The sequence below is a fragment of the Kogia breviceps genome, chromosome 19, assembly GCF_026419965.1.
Source record: "Kogia breviceps isolate mKogBre1 chromosome 19, mKogBre1 haplotype 1, whole genome shotgun sequence".
NCBI lineage: Eukaryota > Metazoa > Chordata > Mammalia > Artiodactyla > Physeteridae > Kogia > Kogia breviceps.
This window is the reverse complement of record NC_081328.1, coordinates 38,964,825-38,984,425: the sequence shown is the minus strand read 5'-3', so window position 1 is coordinate 38,984,425 and position 19,601 is coordinate 38,964,825. Positions and strand designations below refer to the sequence as shown.

At 57.2% G+C, this 19,601-nt stretch overlaps 1 protein-coding gene across 5 annotated transcripts; it reads left to right on the top strand.

The window, feature by feature from the left end:
- Positions 1 to 1,269: 1,269 nt before the first annotated feature.
- On the top strand, positions 1,270 to 19,153 carry KCNH4 (potassium voltage-gated channel subfamily H member 4). 5 transcript variants are annotated; one of them, XM_059048213.2, is made up of 17 exons: positions 1,270 to 1,691; positions 3,581 to 3,814; positions 4,126 to 4,272; positions 4,399 to 4,523; positions 5,301 to 5,544; positions 5,844 to 6,001; positions 8,688 to 8,895; positions 9,939 to 10,133; positions 10,576 to 10,775; positions 12,596 to 12,845; positions 13,395 to 13,639; positions 14,302 to 14,340; positions 14,535 to 14,887; positions 15,153 to 15,259; positions 16,020 to 16,093; positions 17,316 to 18,014; positions 18,926 to 19,153. In XM_059048213.2, the coding sequence occupies exons 1-16, from the start codon at positions 1,616 to 1,618 to the stop codon at positions 17,709 to 17,711; spliced, it is 3,051 nt and encodes a 1,016-aa protein (XP_058904196.1). In that variant the 5' UTR covers positions 1,270 to 1,615; the 3' UTR covers positions 17,712 to 18,014; positions 18,926 to 19,153. The 5 variants fall into 5 exon arrangements, with proteins under 5 accessions (XP_058904196.1, XP_066877611.1, XP_066877614.1 ...); XM_067021510.1 differs by having other exon boundaries at positions 17,316 to 18,018; XM_067021512.1 differs by having other exon boundaries at positions 1,613 to 2,203.
- Positions 19,154 to 19,601: the final 448 nt, after the last annotated feature.

The following is a 19,601-nucleotide window of genomic DNA, read 5'->3' as shown; positions in this document are numbered from 1 at the left end:
GGGGGAATTTGGACATAAATGCACACAAGAAGAATCCATGTGAACATGAAGGCAGAGGTGGAGTGATGCATCTACAAGCCAAAAAATGCCAACAACCCACCGGAAGCTAGAAAACAAGCATGAAGCAAATATTCCCCCAAGGCCTTAAAAAGGAACCAACCCTGCAGTCATCTTGATCTTGGACTTCTAGCCTTCAGAACTGAGCCAAAAATTTCTGTTGTTTAAGCCACCCAGCTTATGGTACTTTGTTACAGCAGCCCTAAGAAACTTACACCCAAAAGTAGAGATGTGGCACTTTTAAGCAATATAACATCCCAGGTAATGCCCAGCTCAGACTCAGGGTGAGGAACACTGGCCTGCCCTCTCCCCAGCCCATCTTCCCTTTGTCACTGGCTTTGGCTGTCTTGTTCTGGCAAGCAGCCACCCTAAGCCACCACTCAGCTGCCCAAGTAATTTTCTGCTTCCACAGTGAAAAAGTCCTGTGTTTGGTCTCACCTGGGTCCTTCTTGCTGCTGCACTTATTTCGTTTTGGAGAAGAACAAAATCCACCAGCGTACCTTTGGAGATTTACAAACTGACTGCCCAGCTTGAAACTATCTTTCTCAGCCCCAAAGTTGCTTTCAGCCTCTCTTCCACCTGAATGGTAGCAGAGAGAAGGAGGGTTGAATCACGATGATAGGAAGAGGGAGAATAGGGAGACAATTGCTCTCCAACACATTGTGTGCCAGAGATATGCATTATGCTATTACATTCTCACAACCATACGAGGTAAAAATTATTAGCTGCATTTTGCAGCTGAAAGTGAGAGGCTAAGTCACACAGTAAGTAAATGGCAGAGCTGGGATTTCTACCCGGTGGACTCCAAAGCCCTTTTCATCCACATTGCTGAGCTTAGAGGCAGAGTTCGCCAGGGTGCCCTACGCAGACTGAGGCACAGGTGAGGGTTAAGTAGTGCATTCTAAAATTTGAGTTTTCTGCCTTCCCATCGATCCTCCATCGGCAAAACTAGCCTCTTTAACCCTTGCTGGCTCACACTGGAGCTGAGGGAGCGGGGGTGCTGCGAAATACCCCAACTCCAGCAGGCGGCGCTGTGAACCAGACAAGATTCCCAGGGTGGGCGGTGCGCGGGGAAACCCGAGGGGCGGAGACACAAGGAGCAGCCAGGGAAACACGCGTGGGGGCGTGGCCACCCTGGAAGGTGGGCGTGTCTGTCATTCAAGCCCTGCCCCACCTCTTGGAGCCTCAGCTCCGGGTGGGCGTGTCCCGAATTCTCTGCGGGAGAGACACGCGTGGGCCGCTCCCCACCCGGAGGAGAGCAGCGGAGAGGGGTGAGGGTGCCTCTGGTGGCCCCTCCCCGTGCGGGGCCACGTGGCGGGCGCGGGCCGAGCCCGGGGGAAAGAACCTGGCCCGTCGGGAGGTGGGGGGAACCGAGGCGGCGCAGAGACAAGCGGAGAGCTGCTGGATTCGGAGCAGAGAGGCGGCGGCGGCGCCGAGAGGGAGGGGAGGAGGCAGGCGGGCACATGGGGCACCCCGGCCTCGCCGGCAGCGCGCCCCCTCCGGCCCGGCCGCGCTGAACGCCCCCTGGCGCCGCGCCTCGAGCCCGCGCCCCAAGGCCATGCCGGTCATGAAGGGGTTACTGGCCCCGCAGAACACCTTCCTGGACACCATCGCCACCCGCTTCGACCGCACGCGTGAGTGGGCCGGAGGCTGAGGCTGGGGGTTCGAGCTAGGGGTCAAGTCTCCTTCGGCGCTGGCGCGGGTCTCCTGGATATGGTGAGAGAGACCCGAGGGGAGGAGAGAGTGGAGTTGAGGGTCTAAGAACTCCCAGAGCCAAGCCGCGGTGAAGGAACAGGACTGGGAGCGCCCTGTGAGGGGAGGCGGGCGAGGACCGAGAGTGTGTGGGGGGCCAAGGTTGGGGTTGTGTGACTGGAAGCAGGAAAGGCTCTTTGTGCGGCAAAGCGGAGAAGAGTCCTTGGGAGCCGCCCACTCTCGGGCTGAGCTCTGCTGGAGGCGTGTGAGGGGGTATCCAAGACGCGGAGGTGGGACGAAATGGGCAGACGCTCTGGGGTCTACTCCCAGAAGACTCCAGCATCCACTTCCCTTAGAAGAAAAAAGAGAGAGAGAAAAGATCAGACTTCGGCAGCACCTAGCTTGGATTGAGGTCACGCGCCCCCGAGCCGTAGAGCTTCTGTGTCTGAGGGAGGTGAGGCAGGAAGAGGGGGGTGGTCTGTGTGACACAGGGAACTGCCTACACCCCCATCCCAGCTTGGGTTCCAGGTTCAGCACCTTGGACAGCCACAATCCTCCTTACCCGCCTCTTCTCCCGCCGTTCCCTTTTCCTACTTCGGTACTGAGAGATCTCCCCTTGCCCACCTTGGGACACCCTGGCTGGGATCTGGCAGGTGGGGGGAGCGGTACCTGAGGGCGGAAACCGAGCCGCCGGGGCCCTACCCGCCTCCCCACCCCGCCCCCACACACACCTCCCTTGTTTCCATAGCGCCCATCACCCAGGCAACGGGCCTGGGATGGAAGAAGGAGGCTGCTTGCCCAGGGCCCAGCGCCTCCCAGGCACCTGCAGTATCCCCATCAGCCGCTCCACCCCCAGACACTCAGCCCTCCTAGCGCTCCAGGACTGGTTGTGTCTCAGATCCCTTCCCTCAGCTGAGACTGTCCCTAGATGGCCCACAGAGCCCCCCTGAGGCCTCCTGCCCATTGGAGCTGGAGGGAACCAGCTCAGGTTCCGTTGCCGGGTTTGCTGGAGCCACACCTTCGTTTCTCAAGCCTGTCAGACTTTGAGCACTGAGACAGACCCTCTGAAATTAGCTAAGGGATGCTAAAAAGAGGACCTTTCCTGAAAGGCAGGGAATAAGGATGCTACTCATCACTGTCTTCCTCCCCCAACAAAGGAGATTTGTGAGTTTGGATAATCTCTGCCTTTGCGTCTCCTATCAATAAAATGGGCATGATATCACCAGAATCTCTGCCCTGTTCACTCTCTAATAGGATGAGAGGATAGTGGCTATGGATGAGCTTTGAAAGCTGGGCGAATGTGGGGCATCATTTCACTTTCTCAGTGTAACACTTACTATGTGCCAGGATTTGTTCTTCCCAGGTAACTCATGTAACTCTCACACCAACCATGCAAGGAAGATATATTATCCCCCACTTTTCAGGTAAGGAAGCTGAGGCACAGAAGAGTTCATTAACATGCCCAAGGTTACACAGTCAGTAAGTGGCAGAGGTGGGTGCTGGAGCCCATGCCCTTACCATGCTGTGCTGCCTCCTACAGTAACAGCTCACCAGCTTGAAGGCAGGAGGATGAACCTCATGACCTCTCGGGGTTCCTTTTCCAACCCCCTAGTAGTCCCTCTCCCAATTCTCGCACCCTTAAGTCCTTGTCCTTTGGCTCTATCTCTTCTTACTCTCATTTCAGAATATCCCAAAGGGGATCCAGGAATCACATGGGAGCCTGGGAAGCTTCTGGCTCTGGGATCTCTGACCACAGCTTGGGGGAGGTATGGCCCACCGGGAAGCTGAGCTCTCCTGGCCTTGACCTGACCTTGACCTCTTCTATCCACAGACAGCAACTTCCTGCTGGCCAACACACAGGGCCCAAGGGGCTTTCCCATCGTCTACTGCTCTGACGGCTTCTGTGAGCTCACAGGCTACGGCCGTACTGAGGTCATGCAGAAAACCTGCAACTGCCGTTTCCTCTACGGTCCAGAGACCAGTGAGCCAGCCCTGCAGAGGCTGCACAAGGCCCTGGAGGGCCATCAGGAGCACCGGGCTGAAATCTGCTTCTACCGAAAGGATGGTGAGGGGGCCTGGCCTGCCCTGCAGTCCTGCCCAGACCCTGCAGTCCTGCCCAGACCACTTGGCCCAGTGGAAGCCCGGGTGCTGGTCCCCACAAGCTGACCGTGTGACAATGAGTGCATCCCTGACCCTCTCTGGGCCGTGGTTCTCCCATCAGGAAGGTGAAGGAGATAGCTGACATAATCTCTGGGCTTCTTTCCAGCACTAAACCTTGGCCAAGCCCTTTGACTATGCCCAGGAGCCAAGGGGGATGAGAGAGAAAGAGAAGCCATGGGCTGCTCACCCTCTTCCTCCATCTCTCCACACCTACAGGCTCAGCCTTTTGGTGCCTCCTGGACGTGATGCCCATCAAGAATGAGATGGGGGAGGTTGTACTTTTCCTCTTTTCCTTCAAGGACATCACTCAGAGTGGAGGCCCAGGACTTGGCCCCCCAGGAGGCCACAGCGACAGTAATCATGGTAACTGCAAGTCTGGGGAGAAGGCATGAATGATCAGAAGTCCTTGCCCAAAGTCACAGAAGACCTCTCCCTCCTCAGCCTCATGGGATGTGCCCCCACTTATCTCCGTACCCTTCTTTCCAACAGAAAACTCCCTTGGCAGGAGGGGAGCCAGCTCGAGACTTCGATCCACCAGGAGGCAGAGCCATACTGTCCTACACCGACTGACTGGCCACTTTGGCCGCCGGGGCCAGGGAGGCATGAAAACCAATGTGAGTCCTATCTCCACCCCGGCATCTTCCAGCCATGTTTCTGAGGCACCCTTGTTACTGTGTCCCTGTTTCTCTGTCTGTTTGATCTCCCTCCAGAGGCTTTTTCCTCTGTCTGCCCATTTCTCATGTATGGTTCTCTGCTCTATCCTGTGTTCCCCCACATCTCCTTCCATCCCCATCTCCCTTGCTTCCTTGTGATTGCCAATACCCTGCTCTGATGATGTCACAAGGGGGGCACGAAATCACTAACTGTGGTTCCAGGGAGAAAGCCCCCACTGGGGGCCTGGCATCTAGCCCTGTGTACCACTCCTAGGACCCTGATGAAGCCATGGGTCTCCAACCGTCTGTGCAGTGTGTTATGGCTACAGCGAATGGGGTACACCATGCCATCCTCCCCTCATCCCTGGGGTATACTCATCCTCCACTGCACCCCTAGAACCCAAGAGGAACTTGAAGGAGAAGCTAGTGACCTCTCAAGCCAGGGCTTGTGCCTGATTTGTCATAATCACCTTCTCAAGCAAGGTGAAGGTCAAGCCTTAGAAATACCTGCCCCCACAAAAAAACATGATTGGTTCAAAAGGGGGCCTGAGCAGTAAGTTGGCAGAGGAAGGAGGTGTCAGGTGCCAGCCCCGACCCCCTCTCCTGCACGTTCAACCTCCTCTCGTGGTCATGCCTGCAGTGCCCACTCTCCCCTTCCCCACTCCTTACCTCTCCCTCCCCCCAGCCTTGGCTCCTCTTTCCCCAAAGTGTCCCCAACCGCCACCCCTCTCCCCTTAGAACGTGTTTGAGCCAAAGCCATCAGTGCCCGAATACAAGGTGGCCTCCGTGGGGGGGTCCCGCTGCCTCCTCCTCCACTACAGCGTGCCCAAGGCCATCTGGGACGGCCTCATCCTCCTCGCCACCTTCTACGTTGCGGTCACCGTCCCCTACAATGTCTGCTTCTCGGATGATGACGACACCCCCATCACTTCCCGACACACCCTTGTCAGCGACATCGCCGTGGAGATGCTCTTCATCCTCGGTTAGACGCTCTGCCCCACGTACCCTGGCTGGTGGGCTGGAGGGACCCACTCATCCACGCCTCGCTCCATCCTGGGCCTGCAGGACCCAGGCAGTGAGAGCCTACCCATTTCTGGGTCTTTTAGTCCTCATGGTCCGTGAGCCCTGACCCCTGACCCCTGAAGACTTCAGCCTTTAGACCTCTCCTCCCTAAGGACCAGCCTGAAGCCCAATGCATCTTCCCCATTCCTGCATCCACCTCCATTCTGAGTCTCTTGCCCTTGGCCAAGGCCCCCTAGTAACAGCCTCTTGCACCCCCAGATATCATCCTGAACTTCCGTACCACCTATGTGTCCCAGTCCGGCCAGGTGGTCTCTGCTCCTCGTTCCATTGGCCTCCACTATCTGGCCACGTGGTTCTTTGTTGACCTTATTGCTGCTCTGCCTTTTGACCTGCTTTACGTCTTCAACATCACCGTGGTAAGTGATCCCCGTCCCACCTTGCAGCCTAGCTGCCCAACTTCAGCACAGCATCTCCCACTAAGGGACCCACCTCAGTCCCAGACTCAGGCATCTGTGAATATTTGTCAGGCATCTGTGATGGGAAGAGCCCAGCGCTGGAAGCTGAGAAGGGTCCGAGAGGGTCTGTGCTCTTGGGGAGCTCAGCCCACAATCTCTGAGGGAAGCTGTGACAAATGAAAAGCTAAGTAGGGCTACCAAGGCGGCATTGGGCTGAAGCCAAATGAGCGGCACTTTTCACATTTCTATTTAACAAACAAAGGATGAGCATTTAGCTGTCTGCAAAGCACTGTGTGAGGCATGGTCACTGTGGAGAAAAGTGATAAGAAGTTAGCCTCCCGGTAGCTAAGCTGGTGGGGACAGCAGGAACAGAAGAGTTGAATGGAGTGCAAGATGGGACCAAGGTATTGCTGCGTGGGGGCTGGGCACGGAGCTAGCCGACCTTGGAGTTCCAGGCTGGAACGTGATCCTCCCGCAAAAATGATCTGAAATCTGGCCAGTGCCTAGGAAGCCAAAGCATGGCAGTTGGGCAGAGGCTAGGGTGGTCTGGGAAGGGTTCCTGTGGGAGGAGGTGAGAGCAGAGCTAGACCTTAGACAGACTAGGACCTGGCTGGCAGGAGACAAGAAGAGGGGGCATCTTAGCATAGTAAGCCAAGACAGGGAGGTAGAGGCTGCGGAGCAGATTTGGAGGCGGAGAGTCCCAGGACCTGCATCCTCCCAGCTCCCTGGGGACTGCCTGGAGGCGCCCTAGGTGGTCAGCTCTGAACCCAGCTGGCAGATACTAGGTCTTCTGTGGCCCAGGGAGAGGGAGTCCCACCCTGTGTCCCCAGACCCCCTTGGTTGCTGAGTGGGGAGGTGGGGAGCAGTTTCCCTGTGTGCTCCTCTCCCTGCCACCCTCAGCTATAGCGGGAAACCACCTACTTGCAGCCGGATTTAACTAGCCGCCAACGGGCTGTGGGCCTCTTCTCCTGGCTGTGTACACGTGTGTGCACGCTCCCACACACGTGCATGTGGGTGTGTCTGCCCTGAGGCTCCAGCCATTCCAAGCAGGGCTCCCCACCCCTCCCCTGAGTGCACCCCCCACCCCCTGGTTTTTGTGCCCACCCAAGCAGTTCCCCCTCCTCTGGTACTTTCAGGACCACTTTACAGTTTACAAAGTTCTTTCACACATCATCACATATGAACGTCACAGTAACCCTTCAGGGCAGATTCTCATATCTCTCTTTCTCAGAGGCAGATGCAGAGGCTCAGAGAGGTTGAGTGGCTTGTTGAAGGTCACACAGCTAGCAGTGGTAGGCGGGAGACTGGAACCAGGTCTCTAGACTCCTGGTCTGGTATTCTTTCCAACATGCTACCCTGCTTCCCGGGAAACCAGGGTACCTGAGCGGATGGCCTGGCGCGAGGGGAGGGGAGGAGCAATGTGGGGCTGGAGCGAGGCAGAGAGAAGATGGAGGATAAGTAGGCACCAGCAGAGCTGTGGACTTGAAGGAGCCAGGCCTGAGACATTCTGGTCCAAGGAGAATGAGAGGAGGGCCCCAAGGGAGCGGGGCCCAGGGGCAGGTGACAAAGGGAAGCCTTGAAGAACTCAAGGTTGGAGTCAGGAGCTCTGGAAGCTGGGGGCAGGCATTAAGCCCTGGAGAGGGTCTATGTGGGGGAATCAAAGCCACCTCCTCTCCAACTCCCTTGCCTAAAATTAGAGAAAATGGCAGGCAGTGACTCAGGAGCTGTGTAGGGCCAGGGCGTTGGGGGATGCTCCTGGAGGCCCCTGAAAGGACGGTGAAGGGCCTTCATACCGAGATCCCCAGATGCTGCCCCAGAGCCCCCAGCCCTAGCCTCCGAGCTGCCCCAACCCAGAGTAGCAAGAAGATAAGCCCCCACCTGCTCATCATCTAAGACTGGAAGGCTAATCAAGGCACAACGAAAACAGTCAGAGTGGTAACGTTAGCTAACGTTTACAGGACCCTTACTAGGTGCCACTAGCTCCATCAACCCTCACTGAACCCCACAAGGGCTGCGACCTCACAGCCCAAGCACCGTCATTCGTGCTCTCCTTCCCTCAACGTTTCGGTGTGACCCTCTCATCTGCAGCTGACCCACAAGGGGCGAGGTCCCTAAACCTTCCCCTGTCCACCGCCGATTGTACCTAGGACACTGGGGACTTTGAGCAAAAGGGCCAGAGATCTTTCTGTCTGTTGGCCCGCCTCTGACCCAGACTTGCCCTTTCACCAGCTGAGGTGCTGAGAGGCAGTAGAGCACAAAACGGACCTTGGTGTCATCTCAGATTTGAGTCTCAGCTCCATCATTTCCTTGGTCTGTGACCTTGAGCAAGTCAGTAGTAGCCTCCCTGAGCCTTAGTTGACTTCTCTGCAAACTGGGAATGATGATGGTAATTGGACTGAAGGCATACTTTTTTAATGAGGATTACAAATACGTAGCCCAGTGCCTGACCCACGTAATACTTACCGTTAGCCATTATTAGTTTCCGTGTTATCCTCTCCCCGCTGCATTTCCTGGTCACCTTCTCAGCACAGCAGGGATACTTTTCCCGGGGCGGCTTCCCCTAGCTCCGGGGCATCTGGTGGCAAGGCGCTGGCAAGGGACGTGGGGGGCCTGCTGACGGTCTCCCCCACCGCACTCGCTGCCACAGACGTCGCTGGTGCACCTGCTGAAGACAGTGCGGCTGCTGCGGCTGCTACGGCTGCTGCAGAAGCTGGAGCGGTACTCGCAGTGCAGTGCTGTGGTTCTCACGCTGCTCATGTCCATCTTTGCGCTCCTTGCCCACTGGATGGCCTGCGTCTGGTATGTCGTCGGGCGCCGGGAGATGGAGGCCAACGACCCGCTGCTCTGGGACATCGGTGAGCCATTGACCCCAGGCTTTCACGGACCACCCATCCACCTGCCCTGTCCACGCAGGCCCCCAAGCTGACACCTCCACCAGGATCCCCCCCGCTACCCCACCCTCCTCCACTCATCCGATCAACATGCACGAGCTCCTTGCCGGATCAGGCTTGGGAATACTGATCTGAAGCCAGGGGCTCTGCCTTGGGGGGACTCACAGCATAGCAGGGGGACAAGACCAGTGACAGGCAATCAATATACAGTATGGGAAACACTCCGAAGGCGGGGAGGGTGTTTTGGGCAGAGGCTAAGTACCCCTGACAGGACTCATTTGGTGGCTCCCCACTGCCCTCAAAATAAAGTCCGCGCTCAGTCCACACCGTACATGGTCCGGCAGCCCTCTCTCTACCCCTACCTGACTTCCCTTCCTCCCAGGCCCCCTGTGCTGCTGCCACCCTGGCCCCACTCCAGCACCCAGGATGTACTGCTTTCTCACTTTGGGCCTTGAACGTGTTTTCCTCTCTGGAATCCTCTCTCTTTTGTCTTCCCTCCCTTCTTCCTAAGCCACTTTTCTCTCCTTGTGGTCTCAACTAAAATGCTCTGTCTTAAGGAAGCCCTTCAGGAACCGTGACCCCCACCAAACTGGGTTGGCTCTCCCTAACCCATATGATCCCCGAAGACATACTTCCTTTTTAGTAGCTGCTTTCCACCTGTAATGATTTATTTCATGTCTTTCCTCTCCAGACTGTAAGTTCCACCAGCGCAGGGAGCATGTTTGTGTCAAGTCCCAGCACCCTGGACACAGGAAGCACTTAATAAACTATTAGGGACTGGAAGGGGCCCCTACACAGTCAGCCCTGTAGGGAGTTGGTAGCCTTGAACTGCTACTGTAACCACTTCACCGTGGCGAGGCCCGGGCACGGGCTCTCCTCACCTTTCTTGTGCAAACCTCCCCTCGCCTCTGTAAGTACTCGACCAAGGTCAAGTGAAGGCAGCTCGAGGAAACCCCATTCTCCACTGCTCGCGCAGCCGGGGCTCCTTGCATCCCTCCACCCCCTAGGCTGGTTGCACGAGCTGGGCAAGCGGCTGGAGGTGCCCTATGTCAACGGCTCTGCGGGTGGCCCGTCGCGGCGCAGCGCCTACATCGCAGCGCTCTACTTCACGCTGAGCAGCCTCACGAGCGTGGGCTTCGGCAACGTGTGCGCCAACACTGACGCCGAGAAGATCTTCTCCATCTGCACAATGCTCATAGGCGGTGAGGCCAGGCCTGCCAAGCCCCCGGGGTGGCCCGGCTAAGCCCAGCGTGCGTGTGGGGAAACTGAGGCCCAGGGAAGGCAAGGGGTCCACCTACGACCAGACACTCGTGCATTTATTCATAGGTGTTTGCTCAGCACCTGCTACGTGCTGGCCCTGGGGGGATGCCACAAACAGGAGGGTCTCTTGCAAAAGGAATGGGAAGGCCAAATTCATGACTTCACGGGGCGGGCGGGCATGAGAGGAGCATCGAGTCTGACCCCTCTCAGGACCACCCTCTGTTCCCCGCCCCGACCCAGCACCTAGGCACGCAGGAGCCCACTGGTTCACCTGCCCCTCCCCCAGGAATCCAGAGATCCATCCAGGGCGGGGCGGGGGGGGGGCCTTGCGGGGGGAGGAGGCCGGAGGGGTGGCCGCCCCTGACTGCCTGCTGTGCGCCGCAGCGCTGATGCACGCAGTGGTGTTCGGGAACGTGACGGCCATCATCCAGCGCATGTACTCGCGCCGCTCCCTCTACCACAGCCGCATGAAGGACCTCAAGGACTTCATCCGCGTGCATCGCCTGCCCCGGCCGCTCAAGCAGCGCATGCTCGAGTACTTCCAGACCACGTGGACAGTCAACAGCGGCATCGATGCCAACGAGGTAGTGCACGGGGCTCCCGGTGGTACCCGGAGCACGGAGGTGCAGTGGGAAAGGGGTCGCTGCCTCTCAGCGTTTGGGACGGAGGCAAATGGGGTGCAGGGAGACGAGGTGCTGTTCACAAGGGCACGCACCCACCGGAATCCACATCCCTTTTCCTCTACACATGGCTAATGCCATGTTCCCTTCAGCCACCATTTTCGAGCACCTGCTTCCGGCCAGTCTCTGTGAAGGACACAGGGGGCTGGGGAACGATTACCCCCAGCCCTTGCCCTCAGGAAGGCACCAGTCTGGTGAGGGAGGCAGACGGGTAAACAAATAGTTACGCTGTGAATGGGATTGTACTGGAGGGACTTGGTGCAGTGGGGCCCTCATTGTGTCTGGGCCTAGAGGAGGCAGGGAAGGTGTCACAGAAGAGGGGACATCATGAAGGACAAGAAGAAGATTGGCCTGGGGCCAGAAGGCCATTCCAGGCAAAAAGAGCAGTAGACACACAGGTCTGGAAATATTGACGCAAAAGAGCAGGGTGGGGCTTCCCTGGTGGCGCAGTGGTTGAGAGTCCGCCTGCCGATGCAGGGCATACGGGTTCGTGCCCTGGTCCGGGAGGATCCCACGTGCCGTGGAGCGGCTGGGCCCGTGAGCCATGGCCGTTGAGCCTGCGCGTCCGGAGCCTGTGCTCCACGACGGGAGAGGCCACAACAGTGAGAGGCCCGCGTACCGCAAAAAAAAAAAAAAAAAAAAAGAGCAGGGTGAGTTCAGGGAACTGAAAATAGTTCAGTGAGCCTTCAGGAAAGGGTGTGTGAGTGCTGTGGAGAGAGGGACAGAGGGGTGAAGAGACCAGGCTGGAGAGGTGGGCAGGCCCAGCTCATGGATGGCCTTGGATTTAGATCTCATCCTGCCACATTTTTAGGCTGGCGAGTGGCCTGCAGATCCAGGAGATATTTCTGAGAGCAGGAGCCTTGGGACTTGGTGATGCACTGGTTGCAGGAAAGGAGCTCAAAGTGATTCCCAGGTTTCTGGTTTTGGCCAAGGGTGGGATGGAGGCATTACAGGAGGAAGATTGGACTTAGGGGTGAAAGTGAGAGTCCAGGGTTAGGCCATGATGAGGGTGTGGTGCCTATGGTGGATCCAGGTGGAGGTTGCCCCGTGGGTAGTTGAAAATACAAGTCTGGACCCAGAGATAGGGCTCCGGGCTCACAGGGAGGTAGAAGTCCTGGCTGGTTGTCATGATGCAGGGAGAGTGTGGACAGTGAGAAGACAGCTGAGGAAGAGGAGCCTGGGGAAGAAGGGGGCACAAGAGGGAGAGGTAAGCAAGCCAGAGTGGCCGAGGGGCTCCATAAGACGAGGATGGAACCGAACCATGAACATTAAGTTTGGCCCCTGGGAGGTCATTGGTAAAATTCAAGGTCTAGTGTAACCCTGCATTTTACAGATGGGGATACTGAGGCCCAGAGAGAGGAAATGGGTTGCTCAAAGTCCACAGGGATTTATGCAGAGCTGATTTCTAGTCTCCTGACTTCCAGTTGAAGGCTGACCCACCAGGGACGGTCCTTGCATACGTGGGGTTGAGTAACCAGGATGTGTGAGTGACCAGTGTGTGTAGCCATGAGCAGTGGACAGACAGGAGAAGACCTAGTCTCTGCCCCGGGACTTGGGTTGGGAGGTCCACACACAAGTCAAATTGAGGTGAGACACACAGAAGTCTTCCTGAAGGTCAGAAATGTGTAACTTGAGCTCTGTCCTTGGAGACAGCTCAGCCCATCTGTAGAGCTCAAGTAGCAGCTTCAGGGGGATGGCCAGAATGACTTATGCCCCTTATGCAGTTACTGCGTGACTTCCCGGACGAGCTGAGAGCTGACATTGCTATGCACCTGAATCGGGAGATCCTGCAGCTGCCGCTGTTTGGAGCAGCAAGCAGGGGCTGCCTGCGGGCCCTCTCCCTGCACATCAAGACTTCGTTCTGCGCTCCGGGCGAGTACCTGTTGCGCCGTGGGGACGCCCTGCAGGCACACTACTATGTCTGCTCCGGCTCACTGGAGGTGCTCCGGGACAACATGGTGCTGGCCATACTGGGTGAGGATCCCATCAGCACCCTCCACCTACCCCAAAACCTTCCCCCAGAGGCCTTGGGAGTGGCCAGGAATCTAGGGACTGGGTACTCTCTCTTGGTCCCGGCACCCTACCACCATCCCCGTTAGACCATACCCCTTGGGCTCTCCCCTAATCCCATTGGCCATCCCTGAACCCATCAACCCTTCCCCAGTGACTGTCCCCCAAGTCAACTGATCCTTTCCCATTGCACCATCTCCCAACTCCACTGAGCCTTTTCCATCGACCCTCAACTCCATTGACCTCTATCCTTTAACTGACCCTTCTGGCCATTCTTTATTGATCATCCAATTCCATCGATCATTTCTTCAGCTTTACTGACATCCCCAGTTGACTGTCTCCCAACTTCACCAGTCATTCTCCACTGACCTTCTGCCGACTCCATTATTTCCACCAATGCCATCGATTGACCCCGCTTCAGCCATCCTTCAAACACGTTGACCATCCCTCGTATCCACTGAGCTCCTCTTGGTCCCTCTGCCCCAGCTGACTGTCCCCATCTCTTACCCACAGGAAAAGGAGACCTGATTGGGGCAGATATCCCTGAGCCAGGGCAGGAGCCTGGGTCAGGCACAGCTCCAAGATGCGTGCTGAAGACCAGCGCCGACGTGAAGGCACTGACCTACTGTGGCCTGCAGCAACTGAGCAGCCAAGGGCTGGCTGAAGTCCTGAGGCTTTATCCTGAGTACGGGGCTGCCTTCAGGGCTGGCCTGCCCCGGGACCTCACCTTCAACCTGCGCCAGGGCTCTGACACCAATGTATGTAGACTCCCTATGGCCTCCAACTCCTCCGAGGTTGCCTCCTTCAAAGTAGACCACCCCCCAGCCCCAGAGAGAGCCTCATGATATTCCTTCCACCCTGAAAACATCACCTCTCAACTCCAGCCACCCCCTTCCATTGCCCCTTCCATGCTTCACATCTTCCAGCCCACTGACCCTACTCCATTGGCCATTATCCAACCCCATGGACCATCTCTCACCACGTCTACTTCCAACTCTACTGACCCATCCATCTCCTGTTGACCCCGCTTCCGCCTCACTCCAGACTCCTCAAAGGACCCACCCCCCCACTTCGTGTGCTTCTCCTCCATCAATTCCCTCCCTCTCTGGACTGGGCCTCTCATCCCCTGGGGCTTCTTTTTCTCCACTCACCAATTGTTTCCTGGGCCCGTTTTGGTTTAGGCTCTGGGTCAAGTCTGTAGTTTACACCTTAGACCTTGGTCTTCTACTGCTTTTCAGACTTATGTTGCCACTCAGGATTTCTCTGAGTCAGAGTTGGGGGTATCTCTGACTCAATTCCACAAAAAGGCCCCACATTCTCAAACCCCAAGACACTGATGGGTGGGATTTAGAGGTGCTGCACCGGGGGAGCAGGGAGATGTGAGTCAGCCTGAACTCCCCTACCCCCCGTGTTCCTGCAGGGCCTCTGCCGCTTTTCCCGATCCCCTCGCCTCTCCCAGGTAAGGCACCCTTCCTGGGTGGGGTGGAGGTTGCATGGGAGGAGATGGGGGTGGGGGGCACCTTTCCTTGGCTGCTGTGCTCCAGGGTGAAGGGAGAGGGGATGGAGAGCAGCAACCGCCAGTGAAGGCTGTCGCTTACTGAGGGCGCCTGTTGGTCACTGCCCTGTGACATCAGCTGCCCCCTCTGCCCACAGCCCCGCTCGGAAAGCCTGGGCTCCTCCTCAGACAAGACCCAGCCATCCATCACAGAGGCTGAGGCTGGGGCCGAGCCTGGAGGTGGTCCCAGGCCCCGGCGGTCCCTCCTGCTGCCCAACCTCAGCCCAGCACGGCCCCGGGGCTCCCTGGTCAGCCTTTTGGGGGAGGAGCTGCCCCCATTCTCAGCCCTTGTCTCCTCTCCTTCCTTGTCCCCAACCCCTTCCCCTGCCCTGGCTGGCCGGGGCCACAGCCCCTCCCCTCATGGCCTCCCCAGGGGCTCTGCTGCCTGGAAGCCCCCCCAGCTTCTCATTCCCCCACTGGGAACATTTGGACCTCCGGACCTCAGTCCCCGGTGAGATGCCAGCCTCGTCTGCCTTCCCTGTACCCCTGCTGGCTTCCAGAACCTTCTCTGGGCTCTGTCCCCAGCATTCTGACCAGTGCTCCTCCCCATCTGCCCACCCCGCCCTTCCTGACCCACCACAGCTTGCAACCCCACTCCTCTTTGACGGCTGCTCCTCCCCAGCTCCCTGGCACCGCAGCCCTTTTCACCCTCTGCCTGCTCTGCTCTGGCCCTTCCCCTCCCCGTGTGGGACTGATGACCACTGCCTCCGTCCCAGGATAGTGGATGGCATTGAGGACTCTGGCAGCACAGCGGAGGCCCCTACGTTCCGGTTCAGCAGGAGGCCTGAGCACCCTAGGCCTCACCCACAGGCCCCTCCCACAGGTAAAGGGCCAGCACTGGACTTCCACTCACAGTCACCCATTCATCGGCCATCCATCCATCCATCCCACACGTAGTAAGGGCTTACCAGCTGCCAGGTGCTGTGCTAGGAACACGCAGATGACCCAGACCTGGTCCACCCTCTTAGCGAGCTTCCAGTCTAGTGGGGGAGACACCTGTGAGCTCAGATAAACGATTCCAGAACAGGGTGCTGAGTGCCGTGACCGAGACAAAGAACAGGACTCTGCGGTAGGAGAGGAGGGAGCCTCTAACCCTCCCTCCTAGAGGAGGGGACACTAGAGGTGGGTCTTAAAGGGTGGGCAGGAGTTTGAGGGGTGGAGCAAGGTGGTTGGTGAAAGGTATAGTGGTATGACCAGAGAGCAGTTGTGTTCAGATACTGAAGAGAAGGGACTTCCCTGGCAGTCTAGTGGTTCAGACTCCGCGCTCCCAGTGCAGGGGGCGCGGGTTCGATCCCTGGTCAGGGAACTAAGATCCCCACATGCCACACGGTGCAGCCTAAAAAAACCCACAAAAACAAAACAGATACCAAAGAGAAGCTCCATGCTTCTCCGTGGGGGTGGGGAGGGGCTGGGGAAGTGATAGGGCCTCGAAACCATCCTGAAGAGCTTGGGCTTCCCAGCATCCTGACCCCAGAACGTCCTCTCCCCTTGCCCTCTGCCTGCCTAGTGAAGGGCCCAGCCCAGGCTGTAGACTCGAGCTCCCTGTACTCACCCAGCATCCCTTCTCCCCACTCCGTCTGCAGGGACCATGCCCAGCCGGGAAGTGGCCACTGAGGCCGAGGAGGTGAAGGAAAAGGTCTGCAGGCTGAACCAGGAGGTGGGTTGGGGCTGGCCCCTCCCCTCCAACCTTGGGATCAGAGATGTGCTTAGTATAGGAGCATTTCAAAGGGTTTGGAGCCAGAGTTCTGAATTTGGATATTCACACTAGCTGGGAGACCTTGGGCAAGTCCCACAGTCACTCTGAACTTCAGCTTCCTCATCTGAAAATGGGGAAATCGATACGTTCTTCCCAGAGTTGTTGTGAGGATGAGATGAGGGTGCATACGTGCCTGGCCCAGTCGCTGGCACACTGTAAGTACTCAGGCACAGCTACTTCCATCCTTCCAGCTGGCTCAGGTGGTCCAGCTGGAAAAGAGGGCCTCTCCTCCCTCCACCGCCATGGGATTTGCTCCTGCAGGGCCCCTCCCCTCACTAAGTCACATGCTCCAGTCCTTTCCGGCCCCCTCCCCCGATGAGTGGGGCAGAGGACAGGGAGGCTGAGCAGGCCTTCAACCCCAGGGGACCTGTACCCTCAGGTCTGAATCCTGGTCAGAAAGTGCCCTGATCCTGTTTGCCCAGGGGATGTCAGAGCTGCGTCCACAAAGCAGCCAGGTCGAGCCCTTGAGCCCTCGGGAGTGCTCGGGGCCTTCCCTGGGTTCTGATAAACAGCAGGCATCCCACGGGGCCCGCACCTGGGCTGGGGCGGGCCCTGAGGCTGGGGGCGGAGCCAGCCCCGGTTGGGCAGGATTCAAGGTCAGCCCTGCTTCCGCATGCAGTTCTTCTAGACCAGTGGTTCCCCAACTTGGGTGTCCATCAGTACCCAGAGAACCTGTTAAAATGCAGACTCCTGGGCTTCACCCAATCTGGAATGTCTGGGGTGGGGCCCAGAGATTGGCATTTTGACAAGCTTTTCAGTTGATTCTGTACTCCCTGAAATTTGAAAAACGCTGAATAGACACTTGAGCTCATGTGATGTATCACCTGAGAGTAAGCCTGCATCTGTCACTTCGCAGCTGTGTGGCCTCTTTGAGCACATTTTTCTACATCTTGTCAAAGTGTGTGTGGTGGGTAGTAGCAATAGCTGTCATCCCAAATCCTTTTTGGAAAGAGGCTGGGGTATTTACATCTAGACAAAAATAACCCCTGTCCTGTCTTCTTCTCAGGGTGGCCATGAGCAGAGAGTGGGTACGAAAGAGCTTTGTAAACTGTAGAAGGGAGTGCACCTAGGAGGGTGGTGATTGTTATGGCACCTGAGAGACAATTTGATGTGTTTTCAACAGATCTCCCGTCTCAACCGGGAAGTGTCTCAGCTTAGCCAGGAGCTTCGACACATGATGGACCTGCTACAGGCCAGGCTGGGTCCCCCAGGCCACCCAACGGTCTCGGCTTGGCCCCCAGATCCTCCTTGCCCACCTCAGAGGCCTCCATGCATCTCTCCCTGTTTGTCCAGACCACTGCCTGGCCTCCAGGATACTACCCTCGCTGAGGTCCACTGCCCAGCCATTGTGGGGACAGCAGACATGGGGGCTGCCCCCCCCAACCTGAGACCCTCCATGCTGTCCCCTTACCCCTCAGAGCCTGAGCCTCTGGGACCCTCCCCAGTGCCAGAGGCCTTACCTCCGAACTCAAGCCTCATGAGGCACAGCTTCCGGTCCAGGTCAGACACGTTCCACTGACCCTGGCCACGGGCCCAGGCCTGTTTGGGGTGGGTACTGATGCCTGCCATCCAGGGAGGGGCTGGGCCCCTTGGCCTCCTGCCTTGGGTTAGCAGCCACCAGATGGTCTGGTTGGCTCTGGATTCTCTGACCTTTTTAACAAAGCCTGGTCACTTCTGACCCTTTGCCTTTTCCAAACCCTCCTCTATTCTCCTCTGTGAGGGGAACCACCTGAGGCCGTGGAACGCAACAGGCATGAGATGGACCGCAGTGCCCACTGAGCTGGGCAGATGAGATGTCTGGCTTTCTCCCCAGGACCTGGAGGCAGGTAGAGATGGGGGAGCAGAGAGGGGAAGGGAAAAGCCCCCAGATCCAGCCTGGGAAATGAAGACTGAGGCAAGAGCAGGCAGGATCTTGGTGTCTACAGCAAGAGGGATGGATTGCAGATTCCAGTGCGGAGGTAGCTTAGTGATACCGTGAGGTCTTTTGTCCCAGCCCCCAGGTCTCTGCTGGAGACTTTGAAAGCAATATTGCTTCGAGAGGGGTAGGTTTGAGATCCTGGCTGGCATTTTTTTTTTTTTGCTGCGCCATGAGGCTTGTGGGACCTTAGCTCCCCAACCAGGGATCGAACCCCGTGCCCTCAGCAGTGAAAGCTCCCAGTCCTAACCACTGGACCACCAGGGAAGTCCCCTGGCTGACAGTTGAGTAACCCAAGACTTCTTAGGCCTCCCACCATCAGCCCAAGCTGGAGGGGCTCACCTTACCCCACAGCTCACATAGGAAATGAACCGATGACCCCAGATATGTATTCTTTGACTCTCACAGCATTTTTTTCAAAATATGAATGAGTTGTCACATTGAAGATCAGGAGAGTTCACATAGAAATCCAGAGATTCCAGCTTCTCTAAACAAATTCGGGAGATCTGGCGACCCTGGGCCAGTGCCGCACCTGGCAATAATCAGCTGGTGTTGGGTGGCCACTGTCCTTTTTGGATGAGACCCGTACTTTCCACTTCTTTGCAGTCCCCACATTCCTTGATCATCTCCTGACACCCAGCTAGCTTCCTTCATTTGAATTCTTTATCTGGTCTCTATGGGTATCTCAGTTTGCAATCCCTGCCTTAGAGTGTACTCCCAGCTTCCTTTACCCCAGTGGGTGCCTTTTGGGCCCAGTAATGTCTACTTCTACCCCTGGGCCTGGGCCTGTCAACATCTTTGTTTCTGTCTCTCTGCAGGCCAACACTGAAAGTGGTCTCTTCTGCTGCCAGCAACTTGAAACAGTCCCAGCAGCACTCCTACCCCTCCCCCACCCCCAGACCTCAGCCACGCCTGTTCTCCCCCTTCCAATATGGTCTCACTCAGGGCCCTGACTTCTTGAAAATTCACCCCGGTCTCCAGCTCTCCTTTACCACCCAACACCCTGGGCTCACTTTTGGATAGGAAATAAACTCTTTATTTTTGTAGTTTTTGGCTCTGGCTGTTTCTGGAGGTTGGTCTGATAGCCCCAGGGCTTTGGAGGAACCTACAGGATAGTCACTCCCCCACAGTACCCCAGGGCCCTGTTGCTGTCTCTAGGAGGGCAAAGGTGCCCATCAATCCACTTGGCACCTTGTTCACGCCACCAGAGGCCCCAGAGATGAGGCAGAAATCTTAATGAGTCACTATGGGCCCATTACACCCACCTCCCCACAACCTGGTCAAAGCCACAGATTTAGACACGGTATGTGGGAAGGGCCCTGACTCAGGTCCACCTCCAGTCCTGGAAAGGTGGCCCATGGGACTCCCCACCAATCCTGCATTAACCGATCCTCTACCTGTTGCAAGCTAGGTACAGCAGGGTCTGGAGGAAGCCCTTGTCACCAGCCAAGAACCTGCTAGGAATCCCGCTCTGCCCCATCCCCTTTGCTCTCC